Here is a 23552-nt window from a genome sequence, read left to right as displayed (position 1 = left end):
GCCCTGAGTGAGAGAACACAGGTCTACTCTCATGAGTCTTTTAGTTCATACACATCAGCTCTCCAGCTCGGTGAACACTTACATTTCATGAATCACAAGGATCATTCAAAAATCACTATAGAAATAATTACCATAAAGGTAGTGGCAGTTACAGGGGAAGCTCTGTCATGGCTACAGTCCTATTTTGTGATCACACAAAACTTTCTGGGAGGTCTAGGGCTTCTCCAGATAGTTCCGCATTACCTCATTTATGCAAAATCATGGTTACGGATCAGCAGAATGAAAAGTTGCACAACCCAGAAGTGTAATTTGTTTTTCTAAGTCTTTCCGAATTCCTTCCTTTGAACTTCTTCCTTTCTCACCTGTACTCTTCAAGAGATGATTGCCAACATGACTCCTCCTGACCACATTTCCTCCTTCTCAGGAAACATCTCTTCCTTCCGCGGTGTACACTTCACCTGTCCCTTCGAGCTCTTCACATCCCGTATCTGCCTGCCTGAGTCTTTTCCTACCTACGATTCCTCTGTCTCTCTGCCTCCACCTTTCCCGCCCACTAGTGTCCTCTATCTCATACTTCTACAAAAATGCTCAAGACTCTTACATTATAAAGAACAAAACAAATAGAAACTTTTCCCTGAACTCTGCAAACAGCAACTGCTCATGCTGTTCCTTTGCAACCGCAGGGCCTGAAATCACACACAGCTCATTCCCACAGTTTTCTCTATAACTTTCTATTCCCTTTTTGTTTTTACAACTGCATGGTCAAAATTACCCTTTATTTACTTTAACTTCATGGCTCTTGTTAAAACCACCAATGCTCGCCAAACCTAGGCCTAAGCTAAGATTCTTGCAAATTTTCAATCCTATTTCTTAAAATCCTACTTCGTGAAACCCTCTCTGCCCTTGCCCTTTGGAACTGGTCTTTTGCATCATTCTCCTCTCTGGCAGCTTCCAGACAGTGTGCCTTAAGGTTTTTCTTCCTTCTTTTGTCTACTAAAGTTTTGGAAGTTCTGAGGGTCCACCAATTCTTGACAGCAGTAGCTGCAGCAGCAGGACTTGGACTTACCACGGAAGGACGTGGGGTAGAGCAAGGTCCTGGAGGGACGCCTGCAGTCAGACGGGAAGGACTGGAAGAAGTGAGGACAGCAGATGAGCGACTGGAAGAGGAGATCAAACTCAGAGAGCCTGACAGGGCCTAGGGTGGATACAAAAGGACCAGGCAATGTGGGGAAGCCTAAGCCCCTGCCTGCCAGAAAAAAAAGAAGCCAAGGGAAATGAGAACTGCAGAAAGCACCACTGCATTTGAAAGTTCAGTATCTGTAGCCGGCCAGTGAACACCTAGTGTGAGGACTTGAGGAGTGGGGCGTCTTCAAGGCAACAGAATTAAAAAAAAAAAAAAAAGGAAAGTCACTTTAAGGAAACCAGATTTTGAAGACAGCCGTTTGTAGATACACAGATGTGTCTGCACACTTAAATTCTCTTAACTCCATTTCAAAGGACATATTCCCAAAACCCCTGAGAAGAGAATGTAAGATGTTGCTCAAACCTATAACCAAAGCCATGCCTGCAGCCTGCTCAAGCCCACAAGGTACAGGACGACAACGCCCGTCGGCGCTCCAGCCTGGTCTTTCTGCATGAGTCCCAGAGGGAGCTTCTGCTGCCATTAGTCACTGACGGGCAACAGGCACCCAACAGCTATGAAGCACAGGGAATGAAAACCACCCAAAGAATGAAAACAAAACAGTCGAGTGGGCGAATCAACGCAAAGGTCCAAGTGTTCCCATCCCATTACTCACTCAACAGGCAGGTGCCTGCTCTTTCCTGCAAGGGAGAAAATAATGATCGGCAACACCCTGCTTTCAGAGGAGGTAAATCACGCAGGGGCCACTCACAAGGAGGCAGCAACAATGGCTTCACTAAAGAACCCAATCCAAAATATTCATGAACTGCGTATTATCTGCACCTGAAGCTCTCCACAGCCTACAGAGCTGTCCAGGCGAAGGCAGGTATTAAACGCCCAGGTTTTGGGCCAACTCTGCTAATGATCTAGGATGGGTCGCTCCGCTTCTGAGTGCAATTTCCTTCTTCTGAGAAATGAAGCCACCTGTAGCCTTGTCACAGGAAAAAATGACACAGAGACTTTAAGCTGTGCACTGACCTGTGCACTACTATGGATGATAGGTGAGCTTCGTATGATGGAGGGACTCAGGTCTTGAGTCAGAAGTTTTGTGATAATCAGGTGTTATTCATATCTAAGACATCTGAGCAAAGGCTTTTATTTGATTTCCAGTGGGCTTATGTGAGGCAGGCAAACCTAGAGTATATACTGCCTTCTTTCACAATATGTTCTATTTGTGGAAAGGGCGAATCTATGGGATAGAAATATTACTCATGCAGATGTTATGACTCCCTCCACGTCTAGCAGAGCTTCAACACATCCGAAGGGCTAATTTCATGCTTAATTAGATACAAATCAATAAAATTTATTGCATTTCTGAATTCAAAAGTGGTTTTCCTACTTCTTACATTTCTTTCTATTTGCCCTAAAGAAGAAAATGAATACACAGTGAATCATGTAGACTTAGACATGTTCGCTGAAGGAAGGACTACACATCAGCAAATAATAGGAAGATTAAATTAATTATGGGTGGAGTGTGTTATCCCATTTCTGTGATATGCATCTAGAATTATATACAATTTTGGAAAATTTTATGTTTTAATGACATTTTATGTTACAAACAAGCTTAAAAGGGGTAAACATACATGGCAAAAGTCATTATCAGGTATACATACATTTGTCTTAAAAAAACATTTTAAGTAGATTATGGCATTAAGCTGGACCATTTCAGGAATTTGAAGTTAAATTTTCTAAATCCTTTTTCTTTTCTAATGTTTGAGTTAGAGAAATCCTAAACATTTAGAATGACAGAACTAACATTAAAAATGCACACTAACCATGTGGAGCCAGAAAGACCAGCAATGTAGGTAGCACAATCCAAGATTCCTGATTCATATAGTGCCTTCATCACACCGGAGAATCCCACCATGGCTCGGAATCCCCCACCTGAACCCAGTATGGCCACCACAGGCACCTGGAAGGATGCAACACAGAGATTGTATGCACAGTAGAAATCATAGCATATGTTACCTTTTACTTTCACTTTCTGTGGTATACATTCCACCTTGTTATTAAAAAATGTAAATTCATTTATACCTTTATTATGTGTAATTTTTTTAAAAGCAGAAAATACTGTTCACATAAGATAATCAAGTCTATAGGAAAGCAGACATTATTACATTGGCCAACTTACTTTAATAATAACAACAGCAGCAATGCTATTCTATATTTGGCCACCTTTTGGCCAGTTTTGGCTTTCTTTCAGGTGCATTGATTTATTTAATTCTCTGAGAGATCCTGTAAAGCAAGTAGAAGGGTAATGTGTGTCCATTTTGCAGGTGAAATTCCTAAAAGGGTGATGCTGCTTGTGTAAGCTCCAGTAGCTGATGATCTGTCATCTAGAGAGCACAGTGCCTTCAAGCTACATTGACAGGGAGTGCATTTAACATTTTTTTAAATTTTTATTTTATTTATTTGACAGGTAGAGTTATAGACAGTGAGAAACAGAGAGAAAGGTCTTTCTTCTGTTGGTTCACCCCCCAAATGGCTGCCACAGCTGGCACACTGCGCCGATCCAAAGCCAAGAGCCAGGTGCTTCCTCCTGGTCTCCCATGTGGGTGTAGGGCCCAAGCACTTGGGCCATCCTCCACTGCACTCCCGGGCCACAGCAGAGAGCTGGACTGGAAGAGGAGCAACCGGGACTAGAACTGGCACCTACATGGGATGCCGGCACCGCAGGCGGAGGTTTAACCAAGTGAGCCATGGCGCCGGCCCCACCTTTAACATCTGGTAAGGGATCTGACACCAGGAATAGAAGAGGAGAAGGAGGGTGGCCAGACTGGCCAGGTTTTGAGCTTTGTACCAAAGCAGAGGACATCATCATTGTCATTACCCAGGATGAGAATTTAAAGGCACAATACCACCTGTGTGGGAAATAGTGCACTCAACCTTAGAAACAACGCTGAATACACAGCATGCCTGTACTGTGTTTCAGGTGCCTGGAATCTGACTCCTAAGTATCCACTTAGCAGTATGAGGTATAGGTGTACAAAGGGTCTTCAAAATGTTCACAGAAAATATGCATTATCTTTTAATTCTGTGTTCCATGGACTTTTTGAAATGCTATGTATTCATAGGATGAGTATTTTACAACTAGAAGAGCCAAAAGGATCCCATGCCTCTTAAAGAAAAGGAAGTCTAGAAGTCAATACTTACTACAAGTAGGCCAATGAATAGGATACTTGGGATTGGATTCCCAATCCAGAGCACTTCTCTAACACCAGGTAGCCTCAAATCCATGATACCTAGCTTCCAACTGAATGCAAGCTAGAGACCACACAATTAAAATATTACCCCATCAGTATGAAGGAGTAACTCAAATGGCTTTGAATCCATGTATATATAAATACATTACCCTCAAACATTAAATTTAAGGTGAGAAACTACGTAAAGTCTATAATTCCTGGACGCACATCTGGAGGAAATCAACTAGGATAGGAAAATGCAGTGGGCTATGGTGTGGGCAAAAGGGTTATTAATTGTAACAGTAGATGTGAAGAAGACAGACAAGAAGTTAAAACAATGCAGAGGGATTTGAATAAGGCCTTAACAAAGGATTGACGCAGTATCATCCTCATCATCATCATCACCACCACCACCACCACCACCACCACCAAATACTTACCACTGCTGTGTGCACAGTACCATATAAGACAAGCAGAAGCAGGAAAGGGTGTGCGATTTAGAGACCCACTAACCAGTCTTACTATTGTAGCAGGAATGTATTAGGGAGTTGGCATGAAATGGCATTATAAAGGAATTTGAGGCAAAAAGAAAACAGTAAGATTGATATTGGAAAAGAAGGAAGATTATTTTTTAATGTTTATCTTTATTTATTTTCATCTACTTGAGAGGGAGACAGAGAGAGGTCTTTCATCCTTTGTTTCAATCCCCAAATGATAACAGCCAAGGCTAGACCAAGACAAAGCCAGGAGCCAAAAACTCCATCAAGGTCTGCCACGTGGGTGGCAGGGACACAAGCACTTGGGCCATCGCCTGCTGCCTCCCAACATGCACCTCAATATGGGCTTTGGGAATCCCAAGTGGCAGTCTACAAACTACTGACCCACAAGGCCTAACCCAGAAGATCATTCAAAACTCATTTAGGGGCACATGAGTCTCTTGGTTTGGTCAATCATAACATTGTATGATTAAATGTAACAAACCCAGTATCAATAAGGTAATTTAAATAGAACTGTTAAATGTTCTTAGTGGGCGGGTGCATGCTGCAGTGGTTAAACCACCACTTGGGATGCCAGCACCCAAACCAAAGTTCCTGGTTCAAGTGCTGACTTCTCGGCTCCTGATGAGCTTCCCGCTATTGCACATCCCGGGAGGCAGCAATGACGGCTCAAGTATTTGGGTCCTTGCCACGCATGTGGGAGACCCAGATGGAGTTCCAACCTCCTGGTTTCAGCCTGATCCAACTCTGGTGTAGGCACCTGAGAGTGAACCAGTGGGTGGAAGAGCTCTGTCTCTCTCTCTCTCTCTCTCTCTCTCTCCCTGTCTCTACCTCTGCCTTTCAAATAAAATGAAAATAAGTAAATAAATAATCTAAGTTCTTAGTAACTGATCACACTGTTCAACCCACAGTCCACAGCATAATCTAGAGGGAGATTTATAAGAGAAGTTTTGAAAATGAACATAAGAATCTAATCCTGAGACAGCAACTCCCTACATGTGTTTTTCTTTCACCAATAGTCCCATACACACATATAACAGTTCATCTTCTGTTGTTTGGAATATTCTGGAAATAGCCTCCTGTTCAACTGGAATTCATACATTAGGTAACCCATTATTCTCATTATTTGTTTTTGTATTTTTAAACAAATTTTAACAGACATAAAACTGTATCTATTTATTGGATACCTTACGATGTTTTCTTACATGTATACATGGTATAAAGTTCAATCAGGATAAATATATTTATCATTTCAAATATTTCACTTTTCTTTATACCAAAAATATCCAAAATATTACCTTCTAGTTTTTTAATGTAGAAATATACAGCACATTAGCTTATCTATAGTTGCTCTACTGTGTAATAGAGCCCCAGAACTCCTTACTCCTATCTGATCACAACCTTGTTTTCACCAATCAGCCTTTCTCGACCATCCCCTCCTCACTTCCCTCTTCAGCCTCTGGGAATCATCACCAAATTTCTAACTTCTATGAGATCAGCTATTTTTTAGACTCCACATATGAGGAGAGGATATATTTAACATAATGGCCTCCAGTTCCATCCATGTTGTGGCAAATGACCAGAGTTTATCCTTTTCGTGGCTGAGTAATATTCCATTGTGCATATGTACAACGTTTTCTTTACTGCTTCATTAGTGGATAGACACTCAGTTTGTTTCCATCTCTTGGTGACTAAATAGAGCCACAATAAACATGGGAGTGCAGCTGTCTCTTTGACCGGTAGATTCCATTTTCCTTTGTATATTTCCAGCAGAGGGAATGCTGAATCAGACAGTGGTTTCAATCTCACTTTTTGAATAATCCCCACTATCTTCCACAATGGCAGTACTAATTTATTTACATTCTCACCAGCAGTGTGCAAGAGTTCCCTTTGCTCCTCACCAACACTTACTATCTTTTGTCTTTTTGATAACGGCCAATTCTATTGAAGTGAAGTGATATCTCATTGAGGTTTTGATTTGCATTTCCCTGATGACTAGTGACAATGGACATTATTTTCATACACCACTTAGCCATCTGTAGTCTTTAAAGGAGGATTTGGGATAAGAAAACTCAGATACCTGGGTTGTTATCAAGTGAAAGAACATGCCGTATATTTGTACATGATAGTACAATAATCAAATAATGGGCTGTCAGATTATAATTACCTTCATTTATTCAGTGTGTGAATTTGACTATTTTCATACATAATTTAATTTATACAATCCCATCAGATGTATACAGGGACCCTCTCTTTAAAGTACTGAGACACAGAGAAAAATTCTCCAATGTCACAAAACAAGAAGGTGGTGTCTGGATTTTTTTTTGGCAGCTCATAGAAATTAACAGCATTCTAGATATTATAATTCATAAATAAGTGTAAAGAGTACACAATTATAGGTATTTATGAACAATAAAAAAGAATGGGAAATGAGAAACATCACAAACATACTATGTACTTGGCATCCTCACATACACTTTCACACATTTATTTACTCTTCCAAAACCTCCAAGGAAGTCAGTTTTCTTTTCCATTTTCAAAGGAGTTGAGCACATGTGCCACCTGCCGACAGATAGGAAGCGAATATATAGTACAAGGAGGATGTGCACTGAGCTATGACTGCGTGCGTATTCACGCTCTTTTTGCTGTATCATTGCCCAGATAAAAGGAGTAAACTTTATTGAGAGAATCCACTGGATGCTTAGTCAAATCACAGTTCAGATTCACGTAGGACTTCAAACAGTATCGGTACAATGTTATGCAATGTGTGTAAATGCAGGCTAAGTCTGGACGTTTTAATAGTCTTGGTCATTCTGATACAGCAAAACAATTAGGAAGTTATAAGGGGCAGCTGTTAGCCCTGGCGCTAATTCTAATAGAATCAAATAAACATTGTTGAGAAGGTTTAAGTTATATTTAGACCTAATATCGTGAGTATTTGTGTATGAATGATGTCAGCAAATATTCTCATACTTCTCTCATGTGAATACAGGAAATGAATTTTCATTTACTAACAAACCCCATGATTTGATTTCATTTGTCTTGATACATGGGCTTACAGATAGGAATTCTGTCTTGATACCGAGGCTTACAGATATTACTAATTTCCTCCCTTGCAAAAGGAAATTCTGAAGAGCTTAAGTTTTTAGGTTTCCGTAGATCCGACAATTACATAAAGACATTTGTCTTCTTGGCCCCTGTATTACTCAGAGTTTTCAGAAACAACAACAATGGAGCTAATAGGGCGAGAATACAGGCAGAAAGAGATGTAATGCAAGGAACTGGCTTGCACAGCTATGGAGGCTGGCAAGTCCAAACCTTCAGCGAGCTCTAGGCCCAGGAGGGCTGAAGATGCAGAGAATTCCTGCTGCTGGGGGAGGCCTTCAGCTGAATGGATGAGACCCACCCCCACGAGGGAGGTAACGCATTGCTCAAAGTAAGCAAACACCTGCCACCACAGCCCGCTTCCTCCACGGCTGCTGACAAGTGCGGATCTGTTTGCTCCTCCCGGATCCTGTTTCCCCAGCAGCTCTGTGCACCTCAGAGCCTGGGCCCTCGGCCCCTCCTTGGGCACGCCCCTACAGACTAGAGTCTGGGCCTCTTGGGTCTCTTCTCTCTCTTCTCTCCACCGCCTCCAACAGGAAAACATCAACCCCACCTGATGAGTCCTGAAGCCTGACCCGTGGAAGGCTTCATTGTCCCGCACTCCACCAACAGGAGCCCTCAACTGTGTGCCCTTCCATGTCTACGGCCCAAAAGAAGAATAAGCACCGACAGCCCCAAGGGCCCTAGGATGAGGGCAGAAACGGAGGAAGCACATGCTGCAAGAGGAAACAGCAGACAGCAGAGGAATGATCGCTCTTCCCAACTCAAGGCCAGCTCCCTCCTTCAGAGGTCCGCGTGCCCCGCCCCTCACTGGTTCCACTCTCCTCTCTGGGCTTTCACTAATGTATTCCGTGAACTTAGATGTGGAGCAGCACTGAGCACACATCTTTTAGTCCGCTTGGCCTCGCCTTTCATCCAAAGGTTCCCAGTTGCCTCTGTTAAACCTGGAATACAGTGCCCCCAGTCTTCCCCAAGAAGCAGCTTTTCTCGCAGACTCTAAGGCTGGCCATTCCCGTCTCTCGTTTTCCTACCACTCCAATCTCCAGAATCCAGTTCCCAAACCGACTCTGCCCCACGTAAACATTTCTCCCTCACACGAGAGACTGCAACCCGGAGGCTTCATGGGCCAAAGCTGCTTTACTACCACGGAAACTGCAAGCGGCCTCTCGAGGACAGAGATGCCACGCTCTCCCATTCAGACTCTCCCTGGGAACCACTTCAGTCTGAGTCCACAGCGGAGAATGACAGCTGGACAAACTACTCCCACAGCAGGCTTGCTTAGCAGCTCCGAATTCCACGGCCACCAAGTCGAAAGAGAAAACGGGAAGTGAGAAGAAACGACTTTCACTGCACACGCAGCGTGTGGAAAAATAGCAGCTCGCTGCTGAGGAACCGGACAGGAGACGAGAACGCCCCAGTCCTCTCCTTCTGAGCGAGGACTGCGTATTACAGCCGACCTCCACCGAAATAAACCTTATAGCAAAATCTTCATACTCTGCAATCTTACACTCTTGAGCTACCAGAAACCTTAACTACTTGACTAGTTCATTATCTAGGCAGGAAAACACAGGTTATTGAGTTAGGCAACTGCTGCCTCTGGCTGCTATGAACAGAAGAGCAGCACCCAAGAGTATGTCTAATGGCTACTGTTTTATTGAGTAATTACTATGTGCCCTGCACATTTTGCTGAATGTTTTGTAAGCACTAGTACCCACCCTCTTATCCCTGTAAGAGACATTATCTCCATTTCATTCAGAAGACACAGAGCTAAAAATTAATGTAATTTATGATTTTGAAAATTTATTTTTATTTAAAATCATTGTTTTAATCAACACTGAGGTCCTAAACCAAATGCTGTCCATGTGCTGATAACTGCAAACCAGACAGGTGCTGTCTCCATAAGGAGCCCTGAGAACTGTTCTCCTGAGGACAGTCCACTCCCCCGTGTACCCCAAGGAGCCAACAACCTGACTGGACAGAGTGAAGATGAAGGCAGGGAGCAAGACAAGTGGGAGCTTCAGAGACCAGGAGCCAACAAAAAGGCAGAAAAAAAAATTTTTACTTTTCTTATGAAAATGCGTGGTGCTGATTTTGTCAAATATGATTATCAAGACAAGGGAAAAAAAAGCATAAACCCAAACAGCAATAACAAAAATTTTAATTCTAGAAGTAACTTCCAAAATCACATATTTCCTATTTCCAACAGATTTTCCAGAGTTGAGGCACAATTACCTCACTCCCTATCAGGTGCAGAAGAGCTAACATACTCTCATTTGTATGGACATAAATTAAGCCAAGTCTTATTTTCCCAGGAAGACTTCCAACCCCGTTCCACAATAGAGGAGTGCCTAGGGGCTGGGACCACAGCACTCCTTTAGAAGAACCTAAGGACCAAGGCCACAAGATGTCTGCATATTTCTAATTCCATTTCAGCTGGGGTCTTTGCTGACACCCTCTCCTCAACCTCTGCTTTCTAACAACCTGAGTTTGGGGTTGCTGGGATCCGAGGCCCTGATCACCTCACTGACACTCATCAATACCAAACCACGGCCTACTTCCACACCCTGTCTCCTGCGACACATTGTCCACCAAGGCTCACCAGGCTAGGACTCACGCTGGATTCTGGGACCACAGAGATGAACACGCATGCTGTTCTGATGGAGAAAACAGACACGAAGTCTGCACAAGTTTTCTAAGTACAACTGCTGAGAAGCAAATGCTGAGAATTCAGGAATGTGCCATGTGGAAATATAAATGAAGCCTAACTGAGACTCTGGGGGAGGGAGGCAGGAGTTGATGAAGGAGAAGGTTCCAGAAGTGACCGGTGTGCTAATTCAAGGATGGGGTGTGGGGTACAAGAGCATCCAGTCTGGTAGTTAAGATGCCCACATCCAATGCTGAAGTGCCTGGACCTGAGCCCCAGCTCTGCTCCCACGTCCAGCTTCCTGCTAATGTGGCCCCAGGAACCATCAAGCAAGAACTCAAGCAGCTGAGTCCCTGCTACCACGTGAGAGACTTGGATTGGGTTACTGGCTCCCAGCTTTGGCCCCGCCCCAAATGGTGCAGGCATTGCAGGGGTAGACCAGCAGATGCGAGCTCCCTCTGTCTTCCTCTCTGTCTCTTTCTCCCCTTCTCTCAAATGAACAACATTTTCTTCCATTTTCACTCCACACATTTTTTGAAGTACCTTTGTTCATTTGCCTTACGGGGTCTATTTCTCTGGAGAACTCTAACTAACATGGGGACATGTTAGGCACTAGTGCGGGTGTGGGGACAGTGAGTATGACAGAACTCTCCATAGTTCCTGCTCGGTTCTCCTGTAAACCTGACCCCGCTCTAAAAAAGGAAAAACAAAAATAAGGTGTCTGATGAACCTCTGCAAACATGGGAAGCATTCGAGACGGCCCTCTTCAGTTTCATTGGTGAACTACCTGCCTTACCTAGACGCTGAAGGAGTAATGCTTGATCCAACACTGCCGTATTGGGGTGAAAGTTCTGAAGAAAGCATCCAAACAGAAGTGTCACTACATTGTAAGAACATGTGAACAGTGTCCAACTCACATCGCGTGTGGAATACAGTCCTTCACTCTTCTTTGGACCCAGGAGCTTCCTCATGCTCTCTTTTATGTTCTCTTTTCTCAGCTGTCTGAAGGCTTTCTCCTGATCACACAGGGCCATGCTGAATCGGAGGTCTGGACTTGAACTACAATAAACAGACAGACAGACAGCCGTGAGCCAGAGTCCCCAGTGGCCTTGCTTCACATCCACCCTGTCCCCACCAGCCAGGAAGGACCTAATACAACGATCGCTAAGCAGTATGCTCTGAGGCATGTTCTCAGGAAAAAAAATCCAAAAAAAGGAGTATGAGATGCTTTAGAAACAAACAAAGCATGCAAACTGCACCTGATAAATGGTCTCTCATGACAGAAAGACCTTGGGACGTTCTATAAAGCATCCGGTCATTGTCTGTCTGCAGCAGGACTCCTCCCACCGTTGAACCATCTAACACGTCAAGCCCTACCCTCTAAGGAAGACACCTGCAGAAACACCATCAGAAGCTGCCTGTTCCAATGGATGGTTTCTCTACAGTCCCCAAGTATTCACGTCCTGGGAACAGTCCCTGTTGATGTGGTGGGACCTCTAAGTGGGAGCAGTCATGGAGACATTAGGTAAGAAGAGATTAAATCTGGTCTCGGGGAGGGAGCCTGTTCCCACAAGAGTCCATTATTATCAGAAGAACAAGACTGGCCCCTCCCACCTTCTGGGTCCCTGTCTCACCAGGGGGTCCCTTGCACAAGAGGCTGCTCCCATTCATTCTTCTGCCACACTGTAGTGCAGCCCAGGGGCCCTCACCAGAGGTGGAGTGGATGGAGATCAACACTGTGGGCCAACTGAACCACTTCTCTGCATCCATGACCCAGCCCCTGGTATTCTGCTGTAGCAACGGAAAAGAGACTAAGACGTCCCGCTCTGACTTGAGGTGACCCCCGGTGAGTACACAGCTGGAGGACTTAAGCTATATGTCCTCTTCCCTTCCAGAAACGGCAATGAGTCCTCAGAGACAAAACATGGTAACTTGTATGTGAACCACTGCCACAGCGATGGGAGCAAACATGGCCCTTTATCACACAGTCTTCAGTCAGAACACTGATATTGTGGGAGGCCAGGACCACAAAGACAGGCAGCAAGGCCTCATGAATAAGACAGGCCCTAATACTGCACTCTACATACCAGCTACTGATTGAAAAATGAGAGAGAGAAAAAAAAACAACCTAGTAATCTATGTTGGGATGTGAATAAATCCAAAACAGAGAAGCCAAGAATATCACCAGTGAAATAATTGATTACACATAAATGTTAAGTCCTTATCTTAAGAATAAATTAAAGTCTCATGTTTGTTAGCTCACTATATTTCTTTCTTGTAAAATAAAGCATAAGCAAAGAGATTGCAAAGCCGTTGGACTGTGTGCTCTATAGTACTGCTGGATCATTATCAACAAGATTAGTTTCTACTCCCAAAGGACACATATAGGTAAATCACAGAAGAGGAAGTCTGATAAGTAATGAAAAATATAAAAATAAATATTTAATTTCATTAGCAAATTTAAACAACATTGTTATGAAATTAATTAATGATTTTTTAAAATATTTCAAATATGTATTTTCCAGTATTGGAAAAGGAAAATAATACTATTATTTCCATAATTCATTTTGGGAAGATAAATTTGCAAAACACTTTTGAAAAGCAATTAGACAATGAGCACCAAAAATAATTAAAATGTACAATCCCTTTGATTTACAAATTCTACTCCTGGATTTCTAAGGGAAGTAGTCATGGACTCCAAATGATCAGTTAACCACGCTATCCAACAATCAGCAAATGATCATTAAATTATGGCAAATCGCTGAGTTACACATTTATTAAATTCAATTACAATAATAATCACATCATACACATCAAAGATAATGGATTTGTGTTTTTGAGTCTAGTCTTGAGCCACAGTCTTTTCAATTGGTATTATTTAAATAATATTGAGGGTCATTTTTCAGGTTTCTAATTTTGTTATAAATGCAATCAATGAAAATTATTTTTCCACTGCATATTTTACATTTAAGAATCATCTTTTCTTACATAAACAGATGTAACTCAAATATATATTCTTGCGGAGTAATTTCATTATATGAATATGCCATATTTATCCATTGATGCTGAGATTTATTTATTTATTTATTTATTTTGGACAGGCAGATTTAGAGAGAAACAGAGAGAAAGGTCTTTCTTTTCCATTGGTTCACCCCCTAAATGGCCGCTATAGCCGGCGCACTGTGTCAATCTGAAGCCAGGAGCCAGGTGCCCCTCCTGGTCTCCCATGCGGGTGCAGGGCCCAAGCACCTGGGCCATCCTCCACTGCCTTCCTGGGGCCACAGCAGAGAGCTGGCCTGGAAGAGGAGCAACCAGGACAGAATCCAGTGCAGTGATGCAACCAGGACAAGAACCCAGGGTGCCGGAGCCACAGGCAGAGGATTAGCCAACAAAGAGCACCAGCATAAACACAGTATACACTTCCAGTAGTATACTCTAAAAAGAACTTTAAAAAGAACTTCTCATTTATCACAATAGATATGCTGATAAAGTACTTTTCTTATTTCACCAAAGAATAAAAAAGCTATGAGAAATCTTTCAACCATCAACATCATTAGCAAGTAGTAGACTTAACTCCAGGATTTCTCATTCTAGAACCCAAGTTGTTTGTCATATACTATTTTTAATAAGAATCATGATTTTAAAAAATAGTGTTAATGAACATAGAGCTTTACAAGGTGTCATTAAACATCTGATAGAAAATTCAAACAGTGCTTAGCAATTTTATAAATATAGTAAGAGGATTATGGTTCATTTAATTCTTCTTTTATGTACTATCTTTGCCTATTAATGTTGTTTCTTGATTTTATGTTACATTTAATGGAAAGCATTAAAGAGGAATGTTTTTATTTAAATGAATGGAATTTTTCCTTGAAAAAGAATTCCTACTCTAAAGTCAGTACATAAATTAACACATAAAAAGTGGGCTTAATTAAAGTTCATTGTAATACATAAAATGTAAACCACTTCTAGATAAACGTGCACCATCTGAGTTTTCCCAACATTTTAAACAAGCTGTGTTCCTGTGAAAGCTCATTTATTCCACACCATATTGTCCTAATTTTCTCAGTGAAGATCATTTTCGATTTGAAATGGTACTGATCAATACCAGAGCCAGTCAAATAGCAAAGATACTTTTAATCTCATGCCAAAAGATACCACATTTAAGCAAAAATCAACTTAATGAAAAATAGCACAACATTACCAACTTGGGGTATCCTCTGATATTTTCTGAGGAGAGGTGGTAGAAATTTATGCTGAGCACTAAGTGAAATGAACAGACGTCAGGGATCAAAATAAGAGAAAGAGACGCCTGGACCCCATGCACCCATTACCATACATCAGGCAACTCACAAGATACACGAATGTTAAACTAATGTGCATGGTATCTGTGTGAAATGTGTACTAGTGGTCTTAGTAAAATCCACATCAGCAGGGAAGTTCAGAGATGGAGACAGGCTGTGGAAGGTGGAATCCACTGAGCTCAGCCTCAGACCAGAGATAGCTAGATCAAGACGGCTCTGGGTCCCCTTAGATTCACCACGTGAAAACAGGTAGATGGCTCTCCAAGGTTCACGTGGGAGGCCGATGTGAACCAGTGACACACCTCATGGAACTTAACCACCTGTCACCCTGCTGAGCACTAGGAACAAAGTGACGTTTTCACTTCCTCCTCTTTATAAAAATTACCATAGCTTCCTTCCACATGCATGTCCATGTTCTGGTATCGAACTGAAACAACGGAAAATTGTGGCCTGGGGAACTGCACTCCTTTGGGGAGAGTGCCTGACTTTCATAAAGCACCTGGTTTAATGCTATAACTAGTACTCCAACAGTATTTTTTTTTTTCACTTTGTGTTGCTATATGGGGACAAACTGTTGAAATCGTTACCTAATATATACTAAACTGATCTTCTGTATATAAAGAGAATTGAAAATGAATCATGATGTGATTGGAAGGGAGAGGGAGCGGGAAAGGGGAGGGTTGTGGGTGGGAGGGAAGTTTTGGGAGGGGGAAGCCATTGTAACCCATAAGCTGTACTTTGGAAATTTATATTCATTAAATAAAAGTTTAATAATAAAACAAAAAAAATAAATAAAGCACCTGGTTGACATTTATTATTTAACCACCACTGGGAAATCAAGTACAGAATATTAGAATTTTTTTAATTCTTTTGCATATTCAAAGCTGTCCAAATCATTTCCTATGTAAAAAGTACGCTCTTTAATAAATCATTGGATCGCTCACAACTTTCCACCCAAGCAGTCATTCACAATGTTTCCTGTCTACTTACCAAACTTCAAGAGACATTTCCAGAATCATTTCAGTGACCTATAGAAAGATACAGTCATCAGATTAGGTCTTTAAATGGCTGTTACATACACCACAAATGAAGGCAAAATAAATTTTGAGTGCTAGGTTATTATTTTTAGCATTTATTTATTTTTTATTAATGTTCAAACTTTAATATTTAACTTTAATTTTTAATTGGTTTTTAACCTATGAAAAATTAAAAGTCACACAGATAAACCATAGGTGCATTTCAATAAGTAACTTTTTGCTATTTTTTACGATATAAGTCTACTTGATAAGTTATTTCAACAAACATAAGAATTATCTCTAACTGATCATTTTCTTCCTTCACTAAAAATGAAATAGTGCAGATCCACAGTTACAATCCAAAATGTAAAAAAGGCCTGAGACAGGGCCGGTGCTGTGGTGTGGCAGCTAAAGCTGCCACCTGTAGTGCCAGCATCCCATGTGGGCACTGGCTCAAGACCCAGCTGCTCCACTTCTGATCCAGCTCTCTGCTATGGCCTGGGAAAGCAGTAGAAGATGGCCCAAGTCCTTAGTATAAGGCTGCCACAAAACACACCAAACAGCAGAGTAAGGGAAAGGGTTTATGGGGAGAAACCCAACAGACTGGGGAAGGGGAGAAGAAGGAAAGAGGGAGGAAAGCATAAGAGAAAAAGAGAGAGAGAGGGAGGGAGAGACAGAGCAAGAAAGAGATCAAGAGAGCCACATGTTCAGGAACAATTCCTCTTAAACCTTTGCCGGGGGGCTGGCAGGGAAGTAGAAGCAGTGAATCCCATTAGGGTGGGGGTGGAGCTGACACAGGTGGTTGGGCTATTGGGTCACCTGGTTTCCAGCCACGGTGGTGGGTGCTAGAACCTAGGATGGTGTCCCGGGTGTAGATCGTGCCATAGATAAGACTGCACCATTTGACTAACACTTGGGTCCCTGCAACCGCAAGGGAAGACCTGGAAAAAGCTCCTGGCTCCTGGTTTCGGATCGGCACAGCTCTGGCCTTTGCGGTCAACTGGGGAGTGAACCAGCAGATGGAAGACCTCTCTCTCTCTCTTTCTGCCTCTCCTTCTCTCTCTAACTCTGCCTTTCAAATAATAAATCTTAGAGAAAAACAAAAAGGCCTGAGAGCTAAGAACTTCCAAGATGTTGTAGCTATTGTTCAGGAACTGCCTCAGGTCACAAAATCAGAGGCCATGGTGACCAGGAGGGTAAAGAAAGCCCAGAGGGAAATCCTCCCATGTGCCTTGGGGACCGTGCATTCTCTAGTGCGCTGGACATAGAACATCCCTCCACGCTGGGCAGCAGGAGCCAGGGCCCAGACAACAATGGTTGGCTCAAAAAACATTCACCAATAGAATCTGGGGCCAGGATTTTTATTTTCCAGCACTACTGGAGCAATCCAAACACACCAGAGGTCGGCAACCTACCTGAGAAACAATTTTGGTTTGATGGAAAAGATAATAGCTGATATCCACAGAGCCAACAGGGTGTTAAAAAGGTGTCTGGGAGGCTGTAAGTCTGCGGTCCAGAAAGACCTTCTCAACACCATTCCTAGCGTCAGCTATGAACGGGACTAGTTAACTAGCCCTGGAATTAGTTTTAATGCAACTTTAGAGTATTATGAGAACCAAATGAGAAAATGCTTTAAACAGTGTTGGAAAATTGTAAAATTATGTTATGATTTTTATATTGGTTCCCTTAAGAACAAAGAATGAGTTTGGTTAATAACTTGAAATAAAACATAACTAGGCTACTATGTGAAAAGGACATTTTACAACCTCTAAATTGCTATACATTATTAGTTTTGTTATCTTTTAGGTTTCACAGGATGAAAACAAAACAAACTAGAAGGAGTTTACTAAAAGTTTTAAATAAGTACACAGAGGATTCTGTGAGTTTTGTGAGTAGGTAAAATATATTAAAAACATCTGTACAAAACTGCAAGCTCTGTGTGTATACAGGTATCTATTATTTCAATCTCTGGCACACAGCACATTTTCAATAAATATTTGCCGAATTACTCTGTGAGATGTTTGTGTGTGTGTGTGTATTGGAGCAGATCAGGCAATCACTTCTTGTTGAGAAGTATCTCATCATTGCTAGAGAGAAAACTCGTGGGATGATCTCACCAAGGGAACAGTTCCCCTGCACGGAACTCTGTGAACTATGCGAACCTGTGTTGGTCAAAGCAGCATATCGTAATACCATTATGGCAAATGGAAGAAGAATCCCCAGACAAATGGAATTACACATGCCCAGATTAATAGTAGTTCAGTTATACATCAGAAGTTTGATTGGCTACAAAATACAATTGTCATCTATTCTATTGATAGTAGCACTGCTCCAAACATATCCTAGCACATTTTGTCTCTTACACGTTTCAAAACTTGTCATAGCCTTTCCCAAAGAGGGCTTAGAAAACATTGCGTGTTGAATGGAACTACTATTGGTAATCTTTAAGAAAAACAAGACACGGGTAAAACATAGTCTTTTGTGTTAAGGAATACATGAACACTACTAATAGTAAGATGACATTAGAGGGGCCGGCACTGTGGCATAGCGGGTAAGGCTGCGCCTGCAGTGCCAGCATCCCATATGGGCGTCAGTTGGAGTTCCAGCTGCTCTACTTCCAATCCAGCTCTCTGCTATGGCTTGGGAGGGCAGTGGGAGTTGGCCCAAGTCTTTGGGCCCCTGTACCCATGTGAGAGACCTGGAGGATGCTCCTGGCTTTAGATTGGTGCAGTTCCAGCTGTTGTGGCCAATTGGGAAGTGAAGCTGCAAATGGAACACCCCTCCCTCCCTCCCTCCCTCTCTCTCCCTCTCTCTCTCTCTCTGCCTCTCCTCTCTCTGTGTAACTCTGACTTTCAAATAAATAAATCTTTTAAAAAAAGATATTAGATTTACTGTTTTTATCCCCAGAGGGAAAAACCATAACAGGTGAATAGCAATGAAGAGAATAACGCTACAACTCAATAGAGTTTTCTAACCAATGAAAAGATTCAAAACCAGAAGAGGCCTCCTATTGTACTATGCTACCTCCTAACAGAATGTGTCACAAAGAAGCTGACTTATCTTAAAATGCCCAATGTTTGAATATATCCAATACCTACTTGTTCTGACAATAAATAAAAGGAAACTCAATCATGCTGTGTTTATAGTTGTGTTTGTCTTTTCCTAAGAATGTCCCTTCCATAACATTTCTAAGACATTCAAGATCCCAGATGGAGCGACAAGATTCTTTGTATCAAGTCACAATGAGAGAAGACAAGACACAGGACTTCTCTGCCATTCTGATGCCACCAGATGTGTCTCCACCATCCTTGTCACTGGATTCAGATCCTCACTTCCACATGTTGCCTCAAGGGGCCACCCACAGTGGAGAGGGAATTCTAACCTCTCCCACTTGGTGCCTATGTTCACAGTCTCTCCACACCTTCTGCCTGGAACCTGTCATTCAAATGAACAGCCAAAAACCTGCACTTTCTGGGAGGCACTCGCAGTCAGGAGACTGCTCCCACACAGTGCTCTGTAGGGGTCCCCACGGCTTGCAGCATCAGGAAAATCAGAAATCAGGGCAACTGAACCTCCCAGGCTCTCTTCAACCACATGAGACTTTGCCAGGAACTTGAACAAACTGGAGGAACTCCACCTCTCCCAGGAATTACAAATGCAAGAAGCACTCTAGGCCCACTGAACACCCTTGTGGAAATAAACACTCTCTTCTCTGATTTCCACAGTGGAAGCAATTTCAGAAGCTTACAATGGGAGATGTTCACTTGGGGGAGTGGAGGAGAGAACAGAAATGATAAAAAGAAAAGTCATTGCAGACTTTAAGGTAAGTTTTAAAGTAGCCAATCATTAATACTCTTGAAAATATCCAGAATCACTAGAATAATGAAGCTAAAGCAACATGCCTAGTGCCTCTAACAAAATTATTTCCAAAAAGATGCATAGTCAGCTAACATTAAATTTGATCACCTATCCTTTAGTAAAGACGTCCTTAACTACTCCATGCCTTCTCTTATGTGCCCCAGTATTTGCAATATTTACCTTCAATAAAAATTATTTTGAAATCTGATCCCTAAAGTAAAACTGCTCTTACTTAGTTTCTAAGAAGCAACAAACAGCAACCAATCACCAGTTGTCCAGTGCTTTAATTCTTCACATCTTTTGCCAAAATTATATAATATTTTCTGTTCCATCTGTATTTACCTGACCTATGCAAGATAATAAATATTTTAAAAATAAAGTACAAGATGTGAATCTCACAAGGAGGAAATTTAAGAACAGAGCAGAAATTACAACCCTACCACACAAGCTAGATCACATCGGTATAAATTTTACATGTTTAAAATGGATTGAGTGAGACACTAATATATATATATATATATATATATATATATATATATATATATATATATATCTTTTTTATATATAATATATATATAGCTTTTTTCATAAGATAAAATTAGTATTTTCTGTCAGGAGTCATCTAACCCATCACTCAAAAATTCAGGGTAATTGGGGCTGGTGCTATGGTGCAGAGGGTTAAGCCATCAACTGCAGCGCCAGCATCCCACATGGGCACTGGTTCAAGTCCCAGCTGCTCCACTTCCAATGTAGCTCCCTGCTAATGTGTCTGGAAAAGCAATGGAAGATGGCCCAAGTCCACGGGTCCCTGTACCCATGTGGAAGACCTGAAAGAACATGGCTTTGGCCTCACTCGGCCTTGGCTATTGCAGCCATTTGGGGAGCGAACCAGCAGATGGAAGATTTCTCTTTCTGTCTCTCCTTCTCTCTCTCTCTCTCTCTCTCTCTCTCTGTAACTCTGCTTTTCAAATAAATAAATAAATATTTTTTAAAAATTTCAGAGTAATTGTACTTTAAAAAAACCTAGAAAGTTTTAAAGGAATTTAAAAAGTGCACTATTCCCCTGTCGCCTTATTTCACTCTACATAGTGTGACCTCCTGACATCTGGGGGCCCTTTTGCTTCTGGGGAAATCAGTGGCAATTCTGAAGAGCTGAGGAGTCGTTCACTTTCATACAGCAAAGCAGATTTCCTAGAGCACAACCCCAAGCCCCTCCGTATCTCCTTGTCTCCAGGTGGGAACCTCCAGCCCTTCTCTTTTAAACATCATTTACTCTGATTACACCTATGTGAGCGCTTGCCTGGTTTTCTGTGTATTCTGTTATTTGTTCCTCCAAAAATTATTCAAGTGCCCAAGGCCCGGTATGCAATGGTAAACAACTGGGCTATGTTCTACTCCCTGACAGAACTTACCTCCAACAGAGGACCCTCAGAGATGCAAGAACATTTCAAATGCCCTATAATTTGTAGATTACTCCTTGTGGAAGCGGCAAAAAAAAAAAAAAGACTTCAGTTTCACTGCCGATAATCTAAAATACAAAAAGGCTTCTCTCCTTTTTTTTTTTTTTTTAGGATTTATTTATTTATTTGAAAGTCAGAGTTACACAGAGAGAGGAGAGGCAGAGAGAGAGAGACGTCTTCCATCTGATGGTTCACTCCCCAACTGGCCGCAACAGCCATGAGCCAAGAGCTTCTTACAGGTCTCCCATGCAGGTGCAAGGGCCTAAGGACTTGGGCCATCTTCTACTGCTTTCCCAGGCCATAGCAGAGAGCTGGATAGGAAGTGGAGCAGCCAGGTCTCGAACCAGCATCCATATGGGATGCCGGTGCTTCAGGCCAGGGCGTTAACTCACTGCGACCCAGCACCGGCCCCAAAAGACTTTTTTTTTTTTTTGACAGGCAGAGTGGACAGTGAGAGAGAGAGAAAGGTCTTCCTTTTGCCGTTGGTTCACCCTCCAATGGCTGCTGCGGCCGGCGCACTGCGCTGATCTGAAGCAAGGAGCCAGGTGCTTCCCCTGGTCTCCCATGCAGGTGCAGAGCCCAAGGACTTGGACCATCCTCCACTGCACTCCCAGGCCAGAGCAAAGAGCTGGACAGGAAGAGGGGCAACCAGGACAGAATCCGGCACCCCGACCGGGACTAGAACCCGGTGTGCCGGCGCCGCAAGCGGAGGATTAGCCTAAAAGCCGTGGCGCTGGCCTTGATATTCCCTTAAATCAGTACCATGCAGCACATGATGGAGGTTTCAGTCCAGTGAGGTCGCCTATAGTTAGAATATATGATGTTTATTCAGTGCTTTCCAGTCACTGTTTTAACACTTTGCATTTAACCAGACCTACAACCTGAGGAGTTAGGAATACAAGTAACCCTACTTCAGAGATAAGGATGCAGCGCAAAGAGAGAGAGATCACAGGTTCAACACCACACAGTTTGTGAGTAGCACAATCCTGACTCCAGCCCAGGCAGCGTGACCCTGAACCTGGGGCCAGAAGAAGCAGTCGCACCAGCTTCTCTTGGATGACAACTGGAAGCTCTCTAAGCTTCCAAATCCAACAAACACAGCCTAGCCCAGACTGTATGAGTCCCGCAGGAAAACAGAAAGGTGGACCCAGCCCGCTATTTGACTCTCTAGTGAAAGTCTTAAAATGGAGTTGAGTGATAAACCATCACGTAAGGAAGGGCTGAGCCCACGGGAAACTCCTGCTCCCCAACTTCAGCCGGTCCTTGCTGCCACTCAGTGTTTCCTCCAACTCTTGGGGACCTACGAAAGCTGGTGCCACAGTACTGTCCTCAAACCACCCTGCACCCCTCCTCAAAGGGCTTCCAATGCCAACTTCTTGCTAATAAACACCCTGGGACGCAGCAGGTGATGGCTCAAGTGGTGGGTCTCTGCCACCTACATGGGAGACCCAAATGGAGTTATGGGCTCCTGGCTCCAGCCTGGTCCCAGCTGTCATGAGCATTGGGAGGAGTAAATCAATGGAAGGAGGATAACTTTCTGTTTGTTTGACTCTGCTTTTCTCTATTCTCATTCAAATGAATTAAAATACACAAATAATTTTTTAAAGCAGGAAATCCATGCATATTTTCATAATGTGCATTTTCCATAAACATTTTAAGACCCTACACACGTATGAATTTCAAAACTTTTCAGACCAAAAGTTTTCTCTATTGATTCCATTTCACACAAGTGTTTTGAAGCAACCCTCTTGTGCTGCTCTTGTGCATCCAGCACTTGCCATTGTCCCCGTCTAGCAGTGGTGCCATTTACTTTTGTACCTTGCTTTTTATCTACCTCACTGAATACAGCGTAAGTTCCACAAGGGTGAGGATTCTCCAGGTGCCCCTGGCAACAGAAATCACTCCATATTGACTTTATTGAACTTCTGGACAATACGAAATTGGAAGGGTTTTTTTGGTTTGTTTGTTTCTTTTGTTTGTTTGTTTTTTATAGGCAGAGTGGACAGTGAGAGAGAGTGAGAGAGAGAGAGAGAGAGAGAGAGAGAGAGAAAGGTCTTCCTTTACCGTTGGTTCATCCTCCAATGGCTGCTGCGGCCGGCGCACCGCGCTGATCCGAAGCCATGAGCCAGGTGCTTCCTCCTGGTCTCTCATGCAGGTGCAGGGCCCAAGGACTTGGGCCATCATGCAATGCCTTCCTGGGCCACAGCAGAGAGCTGGACTGGAAGAGGAGCAACTGGGACAGGATCGGTGCCCTGACCGGGACTAGAACCCGGTGTGCCAGCGCCGCAGGCAGAGGATTAGCCTAG

The 23552-nt window shown here is 42.7% G+C and overlaps 1 protein-coding gene across 2 annotated transcripts in view; it reads right to left on the bottom strand.

Annotated features, from left to right (window-relative positions):
* The window catches only part of PLA2G4A (phospholipase A2 group IVA), a 150518-nt gene that overhangs the window by 53833 nt on the left and 73133 nt on the right, over window positions 1–23552 (bottom strand). For both annotated transcript variants that reach the window (XM_062211524.1, XM_062211525.1), the window contains 3 exons: window positions 15903–15940; window positions 11526–11667; window positions 2956–3092 (listed from right to left, as the gene is read on the bottom strand). In XM_062211524.1, the coding sequence (XP_062067508.1) occupies window positions 2956–3092; window positions 11526–11667; window positions 15903–15940 (317 nt within the window). The remainder of the gene's footprint in view (window positions 1–2955; window positions 3093–11525; window positions 11668–15902; window positions 15941–23552) is intronic.

The sequence above is a fragment of the Lepus europaeus genome, chromosome 14 (genome assembly GCF_033115175.1).
Source record: "Lepus europaeus isolate LE1 chromosome 14, mLepTim1.pri, whole genome shotgun sequence".
In the NCBI taxonomy this organism is placed as follows: Eukaryota; Metazoa; Chordata; class Mammalia; order Lagomorpha; family Leporidae; genus Lepus; species Lepus europaeus.
This window is presented reverse-complemented; position numbering and strand designations above follow the sequence as displayed.